Source organism: Spea bombifrons, chromosome 5, assembly GCF_027358695.1.
Source record: "Spea bombifrons isolate aSpeBom1 chromosome 5, aSpeBom1.2.pri, whole genome shotgun sequence".
Taxonomy (NCBI): Eukaryota; Metazoa; Chordata; class Amphibia; order Anura; family Pelobatidae; genus Spea; species Spea bombifrons.
In genome coordinates this window covers 30,533,553-30,555,106 of record NC_071091.1, presented here as the reverse complement: position 1 = coordinate 30,555,106, position 21,554 = coordinate 30,533,553, and the positions used below count along the sequence as shown (strand labels likewise).

Below are 21,554 nucleotides of genomic sequence, written 5' to 3'. Positions count from 1 at the left end.
GAACAAGCTTGGACCTCACAGGTTGGTCCTACATGACCCCTGGTATATTTCCCAGCTCAAATCTCCATTTCCTAGAGGTCACCATTAATCTTCACTAACCTATTAAAGGGACACTCCAGTCTTCATATGCACTCTAATGGTATTCTTACCACCAGTCAGATCAAGTGCAAAGATTACTTTGCTATGCATCCTTCTTTAGTAGGGTTGCCAGTGGCAGCAAACTGTACCTTGGAGTATGCAATTTGCTTAACACCTTCTTGAAATAGAAATAGCAGTTTACATCTGACAATTCTTTTAAGTGAGCATAAAATATATTTTCACAAGACGGCAATAGAGATTCTGAGAGTGTTCTTATTTGACCTCCATAATAATATTACTCTTCATAAACGTATATTGCTAATTTTGCTCCTAAACATGTTGCCATTGTTTAAACCAATTCTCATCAAGGCCTCCCCAGCAGTACCATCAGCAATGAATTATGTGTTATTATAGAAATTAATTCCATTTCAAAGAAATGTTCTATTCTGGAAGACCTTCAGAAGCAAAGGCTGCGAGCAAAATGCAAGGACCTTAATGCCCCAGCAGTCGGCTGATAATACGCTGGATATTCATAAAAATCTAAATCAGCGCCTTTTAGGCTTGTTTTCAGTTGCAATAAGGAAAGATAAATAATTGAAAATGATATGATAAATAATTCACATTAGAGCACAGTTTCCAAGGATTCATAGCACAAGTCTAAGTCGGGGACAGCAGCAAAGCTGACACCCCACAATTACCACATGCGGCAAAAGTGCAAGAGTTTTAATGCTGCTCCACATGTGGCTTCCACTGAGAGACACATTAATACTATTTGAATATTTATCAAGCAGAAATCCCCACTGTGTACTTCTGTTGCCTGTCCAATTGTGTTAACAAAATATTAGGATCTTTGCCACAATTTACCTTTCTGTTCAAATGCCTTTAAAATTTACCATCAATAAATGATTGCATCTCATCTTCCTTTGAATGGGAAACAGGAGGCATCAAAACAGCATTCAGATCTGAATATTCCATTGCTTCCTATTAAATAATCCAGGTGGAACCTATTATGAGAAAAGCTATTATCTTCTTCCTTAAAGTGGAAATGTCACTGATGTTAGCATAACTAAAATTATTTATTAAAACTACCAATAATTTGGAATTTTTTGGTGAGCGTAATTCAGTGAAATAGTGAATTTCAAAATTGAACTCACTGAGGCTGAGAGCGGTGGCAGAAGGTGACATAACGGAAATGTCTAATTATTCTCTGTCCCAAGGTTTTGTCCATTCTGTCCTCTCCTACCTGTACCAATCATTCAGGAATACAAGAACACAATATAGAAATACATTAATAGGGAGAAATAATCATGGAGATCTAGTGAACAGGATATGCTCCAATACACATAAGGAGGGCTTCTGATTGAAAATAAAGAAACTTCTTCTGGGGGAACAGCTTGGTGTAGGGGTGTAAAGCTAGGCCCAACAGCGTTTAGTGGGAAGAAACTGCATGAGAAGCAGAGGAAAGTGGGCAAAGTAAAGGTGGATGCACAGCGCTTCACTGCCTGATGAAAGAAGAAAGTGATCCAGAGACTACCGGAATCAGAGCTTCATCTGCAGACATTCGAGTCAAACCTGAAGAGCTCCAACGTAAGCTAAATTGTACATTTTAGTTATTTTAATCTATAAACACCCTTAATGTATCAAGCTGTAAAATATAAGATTTGGGAAAACTGACATACTCGCTGTAACTCCTTCATGCGGTCAGTGTTGTTCAATACCAGTGGTGTTTTCAAAGCAGTTGGTAATGCGACTGTTATGATATCTTGATACTGTATGTCATGAAGGCATATTGTAAAACTGCATTTCCAGATGGCGTGTACAATCCAATGACCCACTGTGACAGGAAGTTGAATTTGTCAACTGGCTTTTATTAAAAATTAGCTGCCTAGTCAACACTAGGTTGGCCACACTGGCCATTTTTTCCATATACATATATTTCCCATGTTGTTGACAAACACGTGTCCGATGTCTAACTGATTTCCTTTCAGTGAAATTATTCATCTCACATCCTGGCAGCACTTTACACATGATGACCAGCAATTTGTGAAATGGATATGTCTCCTGGAACAAATGGCTGATGTGGTCACCCTAGTTAACACTGACAAGAGCTACCAATACCACGATTCTATTGGATCCCTAGTCTTGTTTACGTGACCATTTACCTCTTCCACACTGGCATGACCCAATCAAGAGATGCCACCTACAATGCTTGCTTAGGCTTGCTTAAACTTATTTTTAAACTTGTGATGATGAGGATGCCATGAGGCCAAGAAATACATTTTTTAAATTGACTTAATAGGGTGACCCTTCTTTTATGTATTATTAAGGCAAATGTTTGCATTACTGCTGCATAAAAAAAAAAATTAAGGGAAGTAACTCCATTTGTTAACTTTGCCAGCAGCAATTGGCCATTTCCTGACTGGCCAAACATAGACAATGGATTCTTCCTGATGCCACACTAGCTTCCTCAACAGGCTAACATGCCATCAGGGACGGGCCCAAGTGGTTCTTCAGAGTGCTTAACATGGAAAAATTCAAATACAGACATATTTTTGACGTGACTGTTCTTAACGTTGGCATAGCAGTCATTTAGAATATGTGACGAAGCAATGGGATGCTCCTGCACACCCTGTCCTAAACCATGCTTTCATCTGTTGTTGGACAGTGTGAGGATATCATAGAACTTCCTTTTATCAAGAAAACAATAAGACTATATTAATTTTATATTTGGGTGCAAGAAAAGTATCTGCTTTCATATTTTATATAAATATATATTTCTTTCCATGTCAGTAACAATTTCACTGCCCATAAAAAGATGCTAGTGAAATCACACAGCAAATGTAAGTATAAAATATACATTGACCCACAACCCCGTGTTCTCTAATGGAATGCAATGCGTGTCATTGCAACCACGACAACCATTGTATCCTTTGATACTGTAGGAAGGATTGTGGGCGTATGGAGGCCATCGGGCGGCCATGTTTGCTTTGTCTATAAGTCAGAAATCAATTTAGTTAGAATAACGTAATCATTTCATTTATTATCATTTCTAATAAATACTTAAAGTAAAACCAACTGCAATTAAACACGCTGTATGCCAGTAATTCAGTCACCTAGTCAATAAGCGATGAGAAGGAAAAATGTAGAGACATTTTGTCACATTCAAAGAGACTCACATCTAACCTGACATTTAGTCAAAGTGGGGTAAGCCTTTTATCGTAATCAAATTGTTTTCTGCTACTTTTTGTGATCCAAAACTCTCAGGCTGGCTTACAGAATCGCTTGTGATTAGAGAGTTCAAAAAAAGCTTTGAACGCAGGTAGTGTCTGTTCTACAACTCTGATCTATATCAATTATAAAATCAGACCCGTGTTTCCACATAATGTGATATTATTTTATCAAATGCATGTCAAACCCAGTAAAAGCAATTAGATGAAATTCACATAAAATCTCTAGCGTTTGGCTCAACAAGATATTTTCTTTATTTCGTTTTAGATACAGGAAAAAAACATGGTCAATATTGACTTCACAAAGTCAATCCCTTGTGATGAGAAATGACATCATAGATTAAAACAAGCATAAAGTGTACAGTTAAAGTGGATGAAGTGACTGCAAATAAATGGTTCCCTCTGGTCCGATGAGTTTGGAATTATCTTCTCAAGACATTTTAGTCTCCTAACTGTAACTGTTCTGGGTGAGCTTTTAACACTTTGACTTGAGAGAAGTGCCAACTGAAAGCATATTGGAAATAATAAATCATTGAAGTTTATGAAGAAAAAAAACACTTGTTTACTTGACCCAGATGAACTCTGTAAACTTATGTATTCGGTATGACATTATGATGTCATGGGCTAAGGCTGTTTTCATCATGTGCCACAAATACTAGATGTTCTCTGTACATCTTTAAAAAAAAGATAAAATTAGAATAATTACTGGTGGGGAGGTAGAGTAAAGCTGACTGCTCAGAATAGCTCAGAACTGTCAGATCATTTCTCGTGTGAAGATATTTGAGATGCAGTGACATGAATGGCTTCTCACACTAACACGGGAGATTAAATATCTCAAAAACATGCAGGCAGCTAAGAAGTGAATTTGAAACATACATAGGATAAGCATCCTGAATATAACACAAGACCAAAGACCCAATTAGGTTTGCCTATTTTATCAGGAAGAATGGGCAGACTAGATGGGCTGAATGCTGGTTCTTATCGGCCATCAAATTCAATACATCACAGTACTATTTTTACTTGCAAGACTCAATCATCTACAGCAGTATCATTTCTGCTTGAAGAGTGGTGGTGCTGCTGCCAACTACATATGTGGAGGAACTAGATTAATTTTCAAGGATCTGTGTTAATAAGGAAGATGTGACCAGAGAATCTACTGAAGTCTTTCTACTAGTTATTTAACTGTGCCTCTTCCTTAAACTCATACAAGTTCTGGGAACGGTGTCCCACTTCCTATACATAGTTTATTTTGTTTATTTTTGCTTGCTGTAGACCAGAGGTGTTTTGTCACTTTTTGCTCACCATAAGCATACTGTGGCTCTATATATGGGACATGGATGAACGCTGGGAAATCAAGAAAAAGCAAGTGTGGAATTGGATCTTAATACTTAAAAAGCAATGTGCTAGGAATGGACCATTCTGCTTAAATCTAATGTAAACATATATTGAAACCAAATACCTAAGAGTGACAAAAGGATTCTATAGTCTGGTTTAATTAGAAATACGAAGTTAAAAGCAAGATTTGTTGAAGGCACAACTGTAAGCAACGTGGTAAGATGCTGACCTCAAGTGTTAAGTTATGGAACTGTCCCTTTGGATGAAAATGTTTTATGTGTGCATTTTAACTAAAAGTCACCCTACAGCAGTTACTTACTTTAGGGCGTAATGTGTTGCATGTTCTCAGTCTCCTATGCATTATGCTTAATTGAAACTGTTTCAAAAGGAGCTGCAAGATGCAGAACTTTGCTGCCATTTCACAAAGGCACAGTTTAATGAAAAGGGGCAAATAAATTCTGCCAATTACATTTTTTCCACATGTGCACTTTAAAGAAAGTCTTATGAATTTCCGTAATTTGAAATGGAACAAAAATGTTTGAGAGTAAAGTGTAAGGTCTAAAGGTTTAAAATTTGATTTTCACATTCCCACCATATATTCCCACCATATACCCTCGACTTTGTTGCATCGCCAGCAGAGACTCGTAGGTGTATATTGAAACTTGTGTATATGACAGGATACCCTGCACCAATGATGTAAAACTTTTTATGAGGTACCTTGCTACACAAAAATTGACCCAGATCAGGAAAGGATTTCCCCAAGTTTCTCCCCCATTTCCTAAACAAAGATGTTTCATCTACTTCTTGATTCAACTTCAAGAGGTTTATTCATTTAAAATAAGATGGGATCTGGAGTGTGGGTTGATGAGGTTTAAATAAAGGACATTTCTATTTCTCAAAAGATACAGTAGATATTTAATGAGGCTAGCGATGAACTAATTCCCACATATTGTCCAATTACGTGATATATATAGATCAAAATATTATAATGCAACCACTTACAAGCCTGCCTTGCGAAGGAGAATCAAGTTGACCAAGTAATACTCTCCGCTGGTTTTATGAGTGAATCCTAAGTGGTGGTACTGCTAAATACGGCTAAATACTTTTTAAGCATTAGAAATTAACATTCCCATCAGTTTACTGTGATTGAACATTATTTTATTGTGCCTATAGCTGATCTTGGGAGATATAAATGGATCTCTTTGGAAATTATACTTTGACACCCTGAAATGGGTACTTATCTAAAGATCTGCATAAGATTAACAAAAATATGTTTACTTACAACTTTTCTTCATCTTTTGCCTTCTTGTCTAATACCAGGTACACTGTTCCAAAGCTTCCCCTGCCAAGCCTTTGTTGCACAAAATACCTCTTTGCGATCAAGGTTTCTGTGCATCCTGGGAGAACTCGGCCATTTAATTGCTTTTCGCATTCCTCAAAAATTGGCATTGTCACAACGTCATCAGTTAGTAGCAAAGACGCTGGTCATGTTATTCATTTCACACTTCTGGGACCTTAAAAAAGCAAATGATACAACTGAGATGACAAAGTAAATGTGAAAGTGTTGACCTGGGTTTTGTGTGTGAAAAGAGGGCCCTTATAACATGCGGCAAGGCTCAATAAAAGGTTTTTACCAAGTTACCATGACACTTAGATGCTCCTTACCAGTACATAGAAACCAACAATAAACTGCACTGTGTTATTTACTAATACAAACATTTATATTAATGCTAATAATATAATGTGGACAGTGGCATACAGGTTGGCTCCCTATACTCTTGCTTATGCTTTGAGTTGTCTTCTCTTCCACTTACTGGTTAAGGTGGACCTGTTATCCACAAATGTATTGATGACAAGGTCATTTACATGTAAGTATGACATATTGCACATACATTATGCTAGCAAAATCACTGGGAAATGTATTATTAAAACGTTTGGAGCCTGTGATGAGTAGCCTACAAATGGCAGGAGGGTTTTCTTTTTTGTGGCCACACTTTTACGTAGAGATTACGTCTTTTATGTAAGATAATACCTACACGTTTTCTAGCTAAGCACATATCACAATACATTGAATAAACTGTGATCTCTACTCAGAATCACCTTGCCATTTTTACAAAGACATATACATTTTAAGCTCCATGAAAATGAAGTGGCCAACTTAATGTATTTAACTTATTTTATCATTTTATTGCTAGTGATTACTCTTGATGGAGGTTTTTCTGAACCGCACAGTTAATGCTTACATGTCCTATTTAATAACCACCTCTCTTTGTGTTTAGATTTACACACCCGCAGTCTAATAGTATACTATTAGCATTAATAAGAACCTTTTTTTCCTGTACAGCAAAGAAACCAGTTATTTTCAGCTGTCAAAGCACTGTGAATCACTTGAGATATACGTTACATTTTCCCTGGGTGTTTTCAGATGTTAACAAGACATCAAATCTGCACCGACACATCACTGAAATGTATAATTGAATGAGGATGAAGCCATGGGGCATTGCAGGAGGCAGATACAGAAAATAATATACTTAATGAAGTGACACTAATTGTATTTTATTTTATAAATATTTAAAGGTTCTCATTTACATCCTCTTCCCAACAGTGCTACGTTGCATGGTCTTTCAGTTTCGAAGTAAGACAAAGGAATATGTGAAGTCTACAATTACGTACTGGGGTTTAATAGCAGAGCTTCCATCCGTAACTGATGTGTGACATCAACAAGTTGTTGTTATGTAGAATAGATATGGGGTGTAATTCATTTACCGTCTCCCTGACCCAATGGAATTAAGAATGATCAGAGACAGAGTGCATGTGTAAGCGTGTTACTGTGTGTGAAAATATGCTACTATGTGTGTGTGTGTTGCTATGTGTATGCATTTTACTGTGTGTAATGATGTATGTATGTGGATGTTACTGTGTATAAGTGTGTTACTATGTCTGTGTGTAAGAATGTTACTGTCTATGTGTGCATATGAGTATTAATGTGTGTTACTAAGTATATGTAAGTATGGTTGCCTGTGTGTTAATATGTTACAGTGTGTGTGTGTGTGTGTACGTATGTCAGTGTTTGTAAGTATGTGTGTGCATTAGTGTCTGTAAATAGGAGGAGTTTGGAGGTCCCCACCTTAAGTCTTGAAAGGGGGCCTTGGTATTTTTTGTTATGCACTGTATTAAATAACAGTATCCCCAATAAATAACTGTTTATCTACTGTATTTGCTCGATTAAAAGACAACCCCGATTGTAAGACGACCCCGAAGATTTATAATATTAATTTAGGGGGGAAAAAGCCGGAATATAAGACTACCCTATAGGAAATGTTTGTTACTAGTAAATATTAATTTGCATGTAAACATTTTTTTTCATATTTAATAAAAACTATGATTGAGAAAAATGGATTTTTTTTTATTTGCCAACCTGTCCCCCAGTTATTCACATCTGCCCCCAGATATGCTTTATATTCCACTCTGCCCCCAGATATGCCTTATACCCCCCCTATATGCCACTCTCGCATAGACGTTCACCGGCTGCCAGAGAGGAGGATCCAGGTCTCCTGCAGCGCTGCGGGGGATCCTCTCATCTGGCAGCCAGTGAACGTCTGCGCGATGCGTGCAGACAACCTCCGCTTCTGCCCAGCACTTCCCCCGGGGCTTCTATGATGGAGCACCCTAAGATCATGTCATGCCGCTGCTCGGTCATAGAAACCCTAGAGGAAGTGCCAGGCAGCAGCGGAGGTTGCCAGAGAGAAGGATCCAGGTCTCATGCAGTGCTGCGGGGGATCTGGATTTTAGTCTTATAGTCAGACCTCTATTTGAGGTCAGATTATAAGACGACCTCAAATATAAGATGAGGGGTATTTTTCAGAGTTACTTACAACCAATCTGCTTCTGTTTCACTGTTCCTAGTGTTTTTATAGAGGCAGAGTTTGAAAGATCTTTAATTGGTAGTAAAAAAGACCCCATGAGTTCCTCTTATCATTTACTCGTTTACCTTTTTAGTGATCCATTATCTACTGCTGTGGTACGAATGTAGGATAAATTGAGGATTCAGCTTGTGGCAGAGATTTAGACTTGCCAATGCATAACCCTTCAGTCCCCTATGGACATGCATTAACATCCTAAAGAAGCATTTAATAAAGCCCTTTAGGACATACATGTACATTCTTGCAGCAGCAGGTACATGTTTCTTTTGAGAGCCTGGACTCCCCCTGTCAGCATAAGCCAGCATTGCTGGCTTCCTGCTGACCAATTGATTGTAACAGCAAGCGCCGGTAACCCGTCACATAAGGAATGCTGATCGCCCGATCAGACATTCTCTTTCAGGAGACATCACTGCTGACATCAACTAGAAGGTTAGCAGAGTACAGGATACCCCTGCAGGGTCTGAAGGAGTTAAAAGGCCAGGTCCTTGTACTACATCCTCCGGCGTCAACTGTCTTTGACGTAAAACTACGTCCTTTGTCGTGAAGGGGTAATATAAAGTAACAGGTTTATTTGCATACTACATATGGCAATTAACATACCTCCCAAGTGTCTCTCTTTAAGAGGGACAGTTGTTCTTTTTTTGGCCTCAAATCCCCCCAAATCCTGCTTTTCGCAAAATGCTTGGCAGGAATGAGAGTATCCCAGTGTTCTACTGCCCTAAAAGTTACGGTAATGTGCATAGAAACAACAGAAAAAGTGTAAATAGAATACACTATTCTTCATCTAACTGTCTCACTTGGTATTATAACTAACAGGTTTTATAGCTACAGATCACAAAGATAAATAAATAGTCTGGGTATAGCTCCGCCCTTAGCCACGCCTCCAAAACAAAGATGTCCTCCCTCTTCGGCTATTTAAAATGCTGTGAGGAATGAATTCATATCTTGTCTAAATTCAGCAGCACCTGTAATACCTGAGGTTAATGTCGGCTACTGCGGATCTAAAACTTCAGCCTCTGATGCTGGTGTCTGACCAAAATCCTCAACGTAGACGCATGTCTCGGCTGTCACAGCTCATTGTTTCCAGATCCGTTACCATAGCAACAGGACGTCAGCACCAGGCTCCACCACCCCCCTGGCGACCGGCCGAGCTTCGCTAAAGGCGATACGCCTCTTTCCCGGTGACGTCACTGTGCTTCCGTTTAGACACTTGGTCCTGCAGCATCCGGATTACGGGTTTGTTTATTTACGCATGTTTGGAAAACACGTGAGACCGCTTCAATAATAATAATAATGAAGAAAATACTTGTGGCTCGCAAAATAAAACGTTTATCAAACCGGTTTAATTCTAGAGGGTTTCTCTTTCAACTGCTTGTAATTGTGGGCAGCATGTGTTGTGCAGTTGCTGTGTTGTCACAGCACAATAGCAGGTGTTAACACTGGAACTTTCCTTTTGTATATTACGTCATGTCCCTTGGTTACTGCATCATAACCAGTTATCCGGAGACGAGTTTATCTGCCCTAGTCCTGAATTAAACTACTATTGCTTATGTATTAGCTGACTGGATGAAGATATATGTGGACGACAGGCCGGTTCTAATGATGTCATGTATGCAAACATTATTAATAATCTCTCTTCCCATTGTCTGCTATATAGAGATGTACAGATCAGCTGCAATTAATATTTATTACTGTAAATTGTCTTTTAATATATGATTTGCTGTCAAGAGGTTGAAATACATTTGCATAGAAAAGCCACATACAATCTTTTATGTAAGTGGTTTTAGTGGCAATTTTTGCATTCTATTGTAATTATGCAATGCCACGAAAATTCTGGTTTTATTAATCACTGTTTTTCTAGTTTCATATATAAAACACAGATTTATTTTCTGTCTTTTAATCACAGATTGTCAGTGCTTGCTTGTTTACTTTTTGCTGCCTTCCTACAATGATGGTGTCTTTAATGTTGGCTACTGTTTAGATGACTGTTGATGTGAGATTGATTATCAGATCTAATCAGAAGTGTTCTGTCTGGTAAGTAATTCTTGTGATACCTATAAGGGATATTCATGTTTTCATTTATCCTGAGAAATCTTAAGTTTTGGCTTCAGACAGCTACAGGAGGAGGTGATCGTTGCAGGAAAGTGATACATAATGCAACCATTTCAACCAAACCACAAACCTTACGCTGTACATAACTTCTAAAATGTATCTAAAGATGCTTCTCTATTTTAACTTAAGTTTTTCCATAATGGGCCAGGGAGTTGAATGTAATAATGCAATGCTCCGTGTGCTACATCTACTTCTCAGTTGTCTATGTACCCTTTGATCAACGTAGTTCGCATCTATTTTAGTGATATATATATATATATATATATATTCACTCTAGGTACCCCCAGCTTCCATGCCATTGGCAAGGTTACCTCCTGAACTGTAGGTTATGTTATTGTCTTCTGCAGTAGTGATTTTTTTTACAACTGTATTTTGTCCATTTCTTTTGTAGATACTTTGACACTGATCCAAAGCATGGGAATCCAAGGGTTAATGAGCTATGTGGGATCCAATCACTGTTTCTTGAACGATTTGCGGCTGAGAAACACAAAAATAATCATAGATGGCAACAACCTTTACCACAAATTGTATTTAGATTCAGGCTTGGAACAAGTACACGGCGGGAGTTATGATACATTCGCAGAACTCGTACATAAATTCTTTGAAAGTCTGACGCTGTGTAACATCCATGCTTACGTCGTCTTAGATGGTGGATGTGACATCTCCGATAAAAAGCTTGCGACCCAAAAGCAACGTGCCAGGGACAAAATCAAAATGGCTCAGAGTCTTTCTATAGGAGAGGGGGGCAGTTTACTTCCTCTCATGGTGAGAGATGTATTTTTGCAGGTCTTGAAAAAGTTGCAAATACCCTTTGTTCAATGCTTTGCTGAAGCTGACCAGGAAATCGTAGAGTTGGCCAATGTGTGGAATTGCCCCATTCTGACTTTCGACAGTGACTTCTGCATCTTTGACATTAAAGCTGGATACTGTCCCCTCAGTTATTTTCAGTGGAAAAATATTGTCACATCAAAGGATAACAAAGAATGTTATGTTCCAGCAAGATGTTTCTCGGCCCGGCAGTTTTGCAGCTACTTTAACAACATGAACATTTCCTTACTCCCATTTTTTGCCGTACTTACTGGGAATGACTACATCAATCTCCCTGCTTTAGAGACCTTTTTTAGCAGAGTTACTTTGCCTATAGGCTCTTCGTTCCATGGTGGGAGAAAACACATGCGAATCCATGGTCTATTAAACTGGTTGTCTACTTTTGCAACAGTAGAAGAGGCCATGGAGAATGTAGTGAAATACCTCCGTGCGCAGGATAGGCATAGTGTCCGAGAGCTTCTTTGTTCTGCCATGGAAGAATACAACTTATCTGGTGTCTCCAACCTTGAGTACTTTTTTCGGGACAGTTCTTACATCTCTTTAACAGCAGTCCAACTAAATTTGCCAGATTGGGTGCGAAGTGCCTTAGCAAGAGGTCAAATAGCACCTCTGCTTAGTGATGCCCTGGTACTGAAGAGGACATTTCTTCATGTCCAAGTTGAGGATGTAAAGAGGCCTTCTGCTCACTTGATATCACAGCCAATCCGCCAAGTTCTTTATGGACTGCTTTTGAACATGTACCATGATTCCCAACACAAAAATCAAACTGACCGTACCAACAAAATGTTTGTGGTTGAATTTGATCGTCTGGAAACGTCTCTTCGAAAAAATAATGTTGAAGCAATTATTAGTTCAAGTAACTTTAGTGAAGATCTTTCTCTGCAGAGCCTACCAGAGGTAGGTTTACAATATTAATGTTAAAATGGAGTAAGGTACATATAGACACATCTTAAAGGTAGACAAAATCGAGAGCTCCTCTGGCCAAGTATTATACAGGGGCCCACAGCTGCCGTCTCTTTTTATTTCTGCTTTACCACAGGTACTTAAGCCAGGTTCATGGTAATGCTAAGATGGACATGGTCCCGTGCTCTTAGACCAAGAACATGCTGAACATTTACCTATAATATATACTACATTTGAGAGAAGCAACACCTTTAGGTACATTGGGGAATTGTTTCAAAGTATAGAGTAAGGTAAGCAAGTTGAAGAAAAGGGAGATTTTAATGAATGTTCTTGTGATTTATTTGGGGCACCCAAGCAATGGCTTGTTCAGGGATTCTTTGACATTAAAGAAGGTCCAGTATGTAAGATTGAATGGTAAAATGCATTCATATGCTTGCACTTTTTTAGGCGGGAGTAAGGCGGTTAGTAGAACTTTGGGATATTGCAGGGTATAGTCCGTAATAGTATAATAATAGTGTTGTTGGGGAGTTTGTTATGGTATAAGCAGGATAAAGGAGAATAATTGAAGTTGAAATATTTTATCTGTCTTCTCACTTCATGATGATGTGGAGGTATAGAAAAAAGGGTCTCGTCTACGCTAATGCTCCGGAGCTGTGTTGATAGCTTCTTTATTTACTGTCTTTTTCCATGTATGTTTTATTTTATCTTTCTGCAGCACATTTCACCAGCTTTGTCTTGGTCCCATAGTTAATAACATTGTCATTTCTGATCTGTAACTCCATGGTGAACTTCCACGGTAGTGCAGGCAACATAACATCCAATAGTTCATTTTCACTTTTAGAAGAGGTGAGCTATAACACATTTAACCATGGTTAATCTAATTTAAAATATTTGAAGTTAAACAAGTGTAGGCTATACCTTCCCTTTAACATAAGGCAGAAATTGACACACAATGGGAGCCTTACATCCTAATAAAGGTTGGCTTCTAAAGGTGTACAATTCATGTGTTCTCGCTAATTCATTAGTGATGATGAATGTACCACCATGTTTGCATTTATGCAGAACAACAATAATCAAAATGAAAAACCATTTGTTTCTAGCTCTCTTTAGGAACACGTGTGAAACTGCTCTTAGACACGTTAGGAGTGAGGTTAAACTTTCTGGAATCTGTGCCTCCAGCCCATCGTCTCACAGTTGCTGTGACCTGTTTCTGGGTGAGAAATGCTAACCCAAAAGTGAGGCTGCATCACTTGAGAGCACTTGTGATGGGAATCATCTGTGGGGAAGCAGGCAAAATGCTGAATACACCAGGTAGGTATCCAGACATGAAAATAGTATGTGATGCCAGAGAGTCCAAAGAAGCAGAAGGAAGCGTAGAGGATGACACTCCTAGTCTGGGCCAAGTTTAAAGGGGCAATTATATTTTTATGGTAACAGTGAAGCAAACCCTTTCCTAGAGGTTGTGTCGTCCAGCAGGTAGAACCATCTGCTCTACTAGGAATGTGGATCAGTGTTGACTAGTGATGTGACTTAATGATGATGTCTTCTTATGTAGGAATGGACCAAGGAAAAAACTACACAAAACAGTTAGGTCAAAAAAACTTCTTGTATTGACACGACTCTGCTGTATGTGTGCAAGCTACAAGTAGATTTTGATTCTGACTATATTACAGTTTTTCCTCATCTAACAAGATTTCTTTTAATCGCCAAAATTAGCAAGGCAGTGTTTATAATTGTCATAACTGTTAAATAGCCGGTTTACTGTCCCTGACAGCTCCTTCAAAGAAGAATGCATATCAAGGTACAGTTTACCTGAGCTAGAAGCTGCCCTCTGCCGTGAACTAATTATTTTTGCTGGGTGCTCATGGCAGACAACTAAATATCCTAGTCTCACACACCTAATGAAATACTGAAAATCCTGACATGTTACACAGGCTCTTTCTAAGTGGCCTGGTGGTACATTAGGACTAGTAACCTTTCACTGTCTTCTTCACTCAGAGTTGGTTGAAGAAGGGATTGGATTGGTGTATGAGCAAGTGAGAAAGCTCAAGCAAGAACATGTGTATGGAAGAAAGCCCAATAAAGACGATCTGCACATATTCTGTCAGTGGCAGTGCTGCTTCCAGAGTGGCCTTTACTTCAATCAGCTTCTGAATTCACCTCTGCAAGAACCGGATGTAACCAGGTGTGGGGGCTGCAGAAGCTCTTAATGATCCGATTGCATTTGTCAGTCCTGTTGTATACATTAGTGGCTCCCAAGGAAGTGTGTAACGAGCAAAAAGCGATCAATATCCATAAATAAGCAGATCTTCTAAAATCAAATCTGTAAACTTACATTTAGTTGTTTTTAAAATATAATCAGAAACTTAGATGAATGCCCAGGATTTATGGGCGCACTGCCCGTGCCTTGGCAAGACACAACAGTGAGAAGTGTAAAATGTCTTTTCCAACCTTGAGGTCGCACTTTTCTAGGAGCTCATGGTGTTTGCCATGTTACAATGCATAAAGAAACGACAAAAATGCTTTATAAATTAAATTGCATAAATATACTGTTTCTAAATGCCTTGGCTTCGTAAATAAATATCTGTAGATCACAAGACTACATGAAAAGCCTAATGGTAGCCAAAACCTCCACCCCCTAAAAACAAATGCGCCCTCTCTTGCCAATTGCAAGTTCAGGAGGTTTGATGGCTACCTAGGTCAAGTACTCATGATTGAGACATGAAAGACACACATAAATAATGTGTGGCACCCAGCTTACTATTTGGTCGGAAACAAATACGGTGCACCAAAAACAGTTTACTAAGTGAACAAGCAGCTCAGATGTGTGTCCTATAAAAAGGTATACAGTGCATTCAGATTCAGGGATTGCTGCTAGAACAATAAGCAATACAGCGATGTAAAATTAGATAGGCCTCGCTAAACTTGGGGTACTTTGACATAGTGTTGGCTTAAGCAATAAATGGCCATAAAGTGTGACAGAATCCCCTTTATGCCTTGTGTGTGTTTTTAATAGTATCTGGTGGGTATGTGCTGAATTCTTACATTGTTAACAGAAACAGTCACCTATATAGATTTAGCTGTTATATTAGTTTGATAAAACTGGCTATGGTTTGAGCTTTTCTATGGTTATATATTTAGATATGTTTGGGTCCTGTTGCAAGAGACGTAACACAAGTCAGTCCATCATGATTTCTGGTAACGTCTAGTTCTCGGATTTTGTTGCCCTTCTGCACATCAGATATTTCTCAAAATGATCACGGTTTTACTTTGTTCTGTTAAACATGTTTCAGTGTGATACATGTAAAAGCCATCAAAGTGTGATTCTGTTGACTCAGAAATGATTGAATACTAAATACTGGATTTTTTCCCCCCTTCCTGGACAGGATATACAATGGACCTCTTGTTCATCAGTTGACTCAGAAACTAAAGTCATCATCTTCTACAGAAGACCTCTTTAAGCCATCCCTCATACTGGAAACGTTGTATCAAGACTTCATACAAGCTGTGATATCTTCCTTACCACCGGACTGTTTCCAGAGTAGAACCAAGTCTGCATCTTCTAAATCTAAAAATGCAAAAAGACAAGCACAGAACACGAAGCAAAACTCCACCACGCGTGGTCAGTCCATGCATGATGCTTGCAACAGGTTTGCAAGCCTGTTTCTAGAAGAGGAACCTTAGTACACTTTGCTGGAAAAGAATCAGTCACTATATCTTGTATATAGACTGTATATAGAGGTAGGACTCAAGCTGTTATAAAACCTCATAGATTTCTGCAAGCTTTTTGAGGATCATGGGAGCTGTAGCTCTTTAGCAATCAAAAATATCTCAACACGCAGCGGGCCTCCCGCCTTTTTATAAGTAAGAGGTGCTGATGCAGAAAAAGGAAGCAGGAACATGTTTAGCTACCATGTCGACAGTACCCAAACCTACACATATATTAAAAATAGTAAGATAAAATCATAACACATTATATTGGCGGTTTTTAAACTGATTTTTTTTTTTTAAAATGATTAATATCAAATATATACCTTGGTAAAACCTACTTATTATGAAAGCAGTGTTCTCTGTTAATGATGGCTCAGAAAAAAATAGGAACTTTGAAAAATGAATTGGAGCTTTAACTTGAGATCATTTTAGCATATTTTTTTTACATTGTACACTGTAATTCTGCACAGATGAAAATATTAAGATGTATCTTCACAGATTTTAATATCAATAAATGTATTTATCACATTTACCGATGGCTTGTGTTTTTTATAACTTAAATCAGCGTAACAGGGTTTTGGGAGCATTTAGACTGTTTTGCCCCAGCCGAGGTATGAATTCCGGAGCATGGTGGCATCTGGACTTCTTCTTAAAAATATTTCCAATTCAATAAAAAAACACCTGTAGAAATAGTGTTTTTTGGGTTTGTATTGGAAAAGTACTTGAGTTGGACCAATATTTCAAACTTGCGTATTCAGTAATGTTAACTAAACAAGAGGCTTGGGTCATGTTGTAATGGAAAACTTGGCAACTCACATATCAGATGAAGCCATTAGGACTACCCAATTGTTGAATTGCAGTGACTCAGCTAGCCTCCTGGAGTATCCACTTGTTGCCACCCCAAAATCACTAACTATTTGAAGGCCACTTACGTAAGTGCTCTTAAAGATCAAAAGATCACAAAAGTGATAGGTTTATTATATATTTTTTTAAGAATATTACAAATTTTAAGAACATTAAGTCACATGAGGAGTAAACGAAAATCCATTAAACAAAGGAACCAAAGCTTTGCTATTGTCCTAGCACATTGAGAAGGTTGGCGCGCTTTACCGTGTTGCAGTAGAAGGGAAAACTCGTCTGGTTTTAAAAACAAAAATGACAGTGCTGAACAAAGCCTACCATCTGAACAGCTTGATTCCTACAGTAGTTATGTGATGCTAAAAGTACAGAGCTTCTTATTTTGTTTGCAATGCACCAAAATGGACATGCAACGACACGGCACTGATCAGGAAGCATACATTAAATTAGAAGAAACTTAAAAATGTAACGTATCCAGTCCAGTATGAGCGATAAAATAAATATGATCAAAAAATATTGCACGTGCCATATTAGCCATGCTTTCTGAAACTGAAGAGCAAATAAAACCCTCTCTTGTCAGTAACAAAACCCCACCAATCAGACAGAAGATAATTATATATATATTTATATACATATAAAAAATGTAAGTGGTTTGGCTGTAAAAAGGAGTCAAACCTACATTGTGGTGGAAAGAAAAAAAAGGCATGTTACCAACAAGAATAATTCTTGTTCCTTTAGAAGTCATCACAACCAAGAGATTTTTGGAGTTCAAAGTCCACATGTCCCTAAAATAGAATATTTCCATCCACTTTAGAGATGCCCTTTTTGGAAGCCCCTTGCAGATCTTTTCAGAGACATAATTCTTGGAGGAAAAACCCTTGGCAGTCTCCCTGTCTCTTGGGTTTTCACGGTGCTTCATAGTTTTATGCAAATTCCACTCTCAGCTTTTGCAGTTAAAGAACGCAATAAGCATCATACATCGAGGAACAAAGAGGACGAAGAAGAGTCGTTTTTCTGGAACCCCTCCTGCCTCCTTTCCACCTTCTTTATGATTTCAGACACTATCCACACAGATGATGTAAGTCCTATCAAGAACAGCAGATCTAAATGAGGAAAAACAAATCATTAGTATAAAGCACACCCTTCACATAGAGACAATCTGCAATTACTCTAATTACACTTATGTGAACAGATCATAGGGTTGTTAGGCTAATGTTGTTGCCATATCAACAAAAAAGTAGGTTGTTATGTATATCTACTATTTTGGTCCAACTTGTTTACTTAACATGGAAGGACCAATAAAAGTGTATTCACAGATTCTCATTACTAAAAATGTAGTAAAATTTTAATTTAACAGAGCAGAGATAATTTAATTCATTTTAAAGTATTTTTTGCATTCTATCAAAACTATAAAAAATGAAAAATAAAACACCTTCCTGAATGTCCAGCCATGCTTCTTTATTACCACTGATTGGCTACTTGAAGCTGTCAATCAGCGGCAGGAAAACACTTTATCTACTGACAAGCCTGTTGACTGAAATACTTAAAAAGGGACTAGAATATGCAAATCTATAGATGCAGAAAGCACATTACCAGATAATATACATCTGAGCATCTTAGTAAATTGAGTCTAACTTTTTTTTTATCATAAATCATGGATCAATACCTTGAATGCTCAGACTCTCCGTCTGAAAAACCTTCTGAAGAGGTGGGAAGTAAATGACTAGTAACTGTCCCATTATGGAGCCCAGCACGGCGTAACAGAACATCTTGTTGCTGCACAGTCCTATCTCAAAGACAGATTTCGTCTGCAACACAAAAAGAAGAAGAAGGTCAATGTTTTCACAACGTGGTTTTGCAAAGGGAACCGGAGCCTTTCATTAGAAAGAACAGAAGCAAGTCTTACGGTAATTAGATTAATAAAATTAGAACCCTTTAAGATTTTTGTTTTCTTTATAAACCTGTTGCTCTACTGTAGAGAATGCGGACAACACAATTTCACAATATTGTAAATTGGTAGCCATTTGCAAATGTTAACTAAACAGTGTGTCTACGATCGCATCTAAATCTCGGCCACTATTTATTTTGAGAATAGCATTTAACATGCGTTCCTCACCTGTGATCTTGAACTTAGTGCATTGAACATGTCGAAAAACACAAAGCAGGTAAATGTCATTGTCGTATCTCTGGGAGTTATAAGATTATCTCGCAGCTGGAAGGAAAACATTATTATTACATGTTTCACGCAATTAACAGACACAATGTAGACCTGCTCATTAAAATAATGCAAGCTCATCAATATCAACAGAACATAAAAAAAATACTTGTATGATTTGTAACAATGATTAGAACGCGTCAATTTCCTTTAGCACAATGGGTAACGGTCGTGGCTCCCTCCTACTTCCTGTTTCTGGACCAATTATAAATATATAATATTATTATACTGTTTACAAATATTCAAATCCGTTACATGCTTAGCCAATCAGGAAAGGCTCAGCTGCATGGTCTTAGAGAAAGGAGATATGAAATGTCAGAGCTAATCTTCCATTGAAAATATCTTTAATATTTAATCCGCGTTAAGAATATTATAAATATTATCCACTTCAGTCTTCATCTCCAACCCCTAATATCACCCCTCTTCCGTTTAAGTAATAAAAATCAAAATGAAGGAGGAAGAGGAAAGCAGGAAGTATACTTAAGTTTCCGAGACATGCACAGCAGTGCTCCCATTGAAGCCATTGGACTATACATACGCATAAAAGAATTATGTTTTAAAAAAAATAAATAAATTGGGGACTAGACTAGGCTATTTATGTTAAAATAAATACAAAAAAGAGAAAAGAAAACTCATCCAGCAAAGTTAAGAACTTCGCGGTTTCAAATGTTGTAACTGGCAAGTCTCAATATGATTAGGGTTTGTTAATCGGCCAGTAGCAAAAATAGCGCCCTGTCTTTTTAAAACAAATAATTTTAGCTTTTTATGTTTTATTTATATTGCTCATAGTCTCCGGGAAAAAAAATTTGAACTGCAGTTCAAAATTAAAAATGACCTTAAGGAACCAATGGGCCATAGATATAACAGACTTTGTCCCTCGTAACAGGCAAGGCCGCTGGCAAAGATGAGAAATATCAATATCAGTTGCTCGGCTTGCGGTGTTTGCACTCCTATACCCTATGATAATTCCTAGTTTTACTAGGACTATTTCATTGGTCTTTTGCAGTGTCAATGGAAGAATGTATCACTGATGTACTTCTCTTCCAAGGACCGAGTGCCAAGCCGCTCAGCCATGCCTGGCTCGTTGTACCAAACATGGAGTGGAGTTTTGGCTAGGACAGTCTTGGTCTACATCCAGACAACATTAACAGGTTCTACCAGAGTAAATGGCCGACTGCAACCTACCTCTCTCCAGAAGACAAACAAGGTCCCACAAACGATGATAATCGAAGAGATGAGGATTTTGATTATCAAGTTTTTAGTCAGAATACTGTCCTTCAGGTTTCTTGGAGGTTTCCTAATCACATCGTTGTCAACTGGTTCTACACCAAGGCTGATAATGAAATAACATAATTATTAATAATAATACACTGAAAAATCAGGAGGTTTTCTCAGCCGATGTATTAGGGACATCTTTACCTTTGAGCTGGAGGGCCATCCATGATGATATTAATCCACAAAATCTGCATGGCATTGAGTGGGTTGGGGAAATTCATTAAAGTTGCAAGGGATATTAGAGTCAGCGCCGCTATACTCCTGTCAAGGGACACATTTACAGATAAAAAGTTTCACGGTGAGTAATAAGCTATTGCAGGTACAACTACAAATGATTATATGGACATTGCATGGTACTCACGTGCTTAGCTGAAAGCGAACAAAATTTTTAATGTTGTTGTAGATTCCTTTTCCTTCTTCAATGGCTGACCTGAAATTAAAGTCATTCAGCACATGATTACCTACTGGCAAGAAAATGATTAATTCCTAATAGAACAGATAAAATCATAACCAGAGACAGAAATAAGGAAAGTGGTTATTCTCGAATGAGTCCAAGGTGTTCCGGTATACATTTTGTAATTTTTTTTTATTTTTTTTAGGACAGGTGCATAGCACACCATACCAAGTCACACCAGTCAATGACCCTGTGAGCGTTACATAGAAACGTTAAATTCCACTAGTTCTGATCAAATAATGATGCCTGGGGGTTGGAATTACTCGTATATCTCCTTAAGACTTGGGAAACTACCAGCCAAAGATGTGAAGGGTATCTGTCACCTTGTAACATGAATATGATAAATCTATTTTGGTTGTAATTGATGTAGCTCTTCTTGAGATAGGTAGGCGTCTAAAAACGATTAGCTTTGAACATTATAAATGATTTGCCTGTGTATACGCATACATTAATTTTGCTGACCTTAGGTCCATCTACAGAGTAAAAGGTATATGATAATCTCCAGAGAATTACAGAGAGTTATAAGATAATTATAGATGTTGTCGTACTACATTGGAGAAACCAGCTCCTTCCGGGTGTCAGGCATTCATTCGCTAGATTATTAGTTACGTGTGCCAAGAACCTGCACATCATCC

The 21,554-nt window shown here is 38.0% G+C and overlaps 3 protein-coding genes across 4 annotated transcripts in view; 1 reads left to right on the top strand and 2 right to left on the bottom strand.

Annotated features, from left to right (window-relative positions):
- The window catches only part of NEK11 (NIMA related kinase 11), a 91,806-nt gene extending 82,153 nt beyond the window's left edge, over window positions 1-9,653 (bottom strand). The window contains exons 1-2 of the mRNA XM_053466332.1: window positions 9,538-9,653; window positions 5,923-6,154 (exon numbers count right to left, since the gene is read on the bottom strand). Of these exons, the coding sequence (XP_053322307.1) occupies window positions 5,923-6,089 (167 nt within the window). The 5' untranslated portion in view covers window positions 6,090-6,154; window positions 9,538-9,653. The remainder of the gene's footprint in view (window positions 1-5,922; window positions 6,155-9,537) is intronic.
- A 106-nt stretch (window positions 9,654-9,759) lies between these two features.
- ASTE1 (asteroid homolog 1) lies at window positions 9,760-16,649 on the top strand. Its single transcript, XM_053468150.1, has 6 exons — window positions 9,760-9,799; window positions 10,470-10,597; window positions 11,067-12,400; window positions 13,507-13,717; window positions 14,405-14,591; window positions 15,793-16,649. The coding sequence occupies exons 3-6, from the start codon at window positions 11,090-11,092 to the stop codon at window positions 16,088-16,090; spliced, it is 2,007 nt and encodes a 668-aa protein (XP_053324125.1). The 5' UTR covers window positions 9,760-9,799; window positions 10,470-10,597; window positions 11,067-11,089; the 3' UTR covers window positions 16,091-16,649.
- Window positions 16,650-17,074: 425 nt separating this feature from the next.
- The window catches only part of ATP2C1 (ATPase secretory pathway Ca2+ transporting 1), a 180,918-nt gene continuing 176,438 nt past the window's right edge, over window positions 17,075-21,554 (bottom strand). For both annotated transcript variants that reach the window (XM_053468149.1, XM_053468148.1), the window contains 6 exons: window positions 20,827-20,895; window positions 20,610-20,726; window positions 20,376-20,523; window positions 19,092-19,187; window positions 18,642-18,783; window positions 17,075-18,078 (listed from right to left, as the gene is read on the bottom strand). In XM_053468149.1, coding sequence (XP_053324124.1) covers window positions 17,948-18,078; window positions 18,642-18,783; window positions 19,092-19,187; window positions 20,376-20,523; window positions 20,610-20,726; window positions 20,827-20,895 — 703 coding nt within the window. In that variant the 3' untranslated portion in view covers window positions 17,075-17,947. The remainder of the gene's footprint in view (window positions 18,079-18,641; window positions 18,784-19,091; window positions 19,188-20,375; window positions 20,524-20,609; window positions 20,727-20,826; window positions 20,896-21,554) is intronic.

Coding starts and splice junctions, on each gene's coding strand:
- ASTE1 (XM_053468150.1), top strand. CDS start 11,090: ATGGGAATCCAAGGGTTAATGAGCTATGTGGGATCCAATCACTGTTTC. Junction 12,401..13,506: donor CTCTGCAGAGCCTACCAGAG/GTAGGTTTACAA, acceptor ATTTGTTTCTAG/CTCTCTTTAGGAACACGTGT. Junction 13,718..14,404: donor CAAAATGCTGAATACACCAG/GTAGGTATCCAG, acceptor TTCTTCACTCAG/AGTTGGTTGAAGAAGGGATT.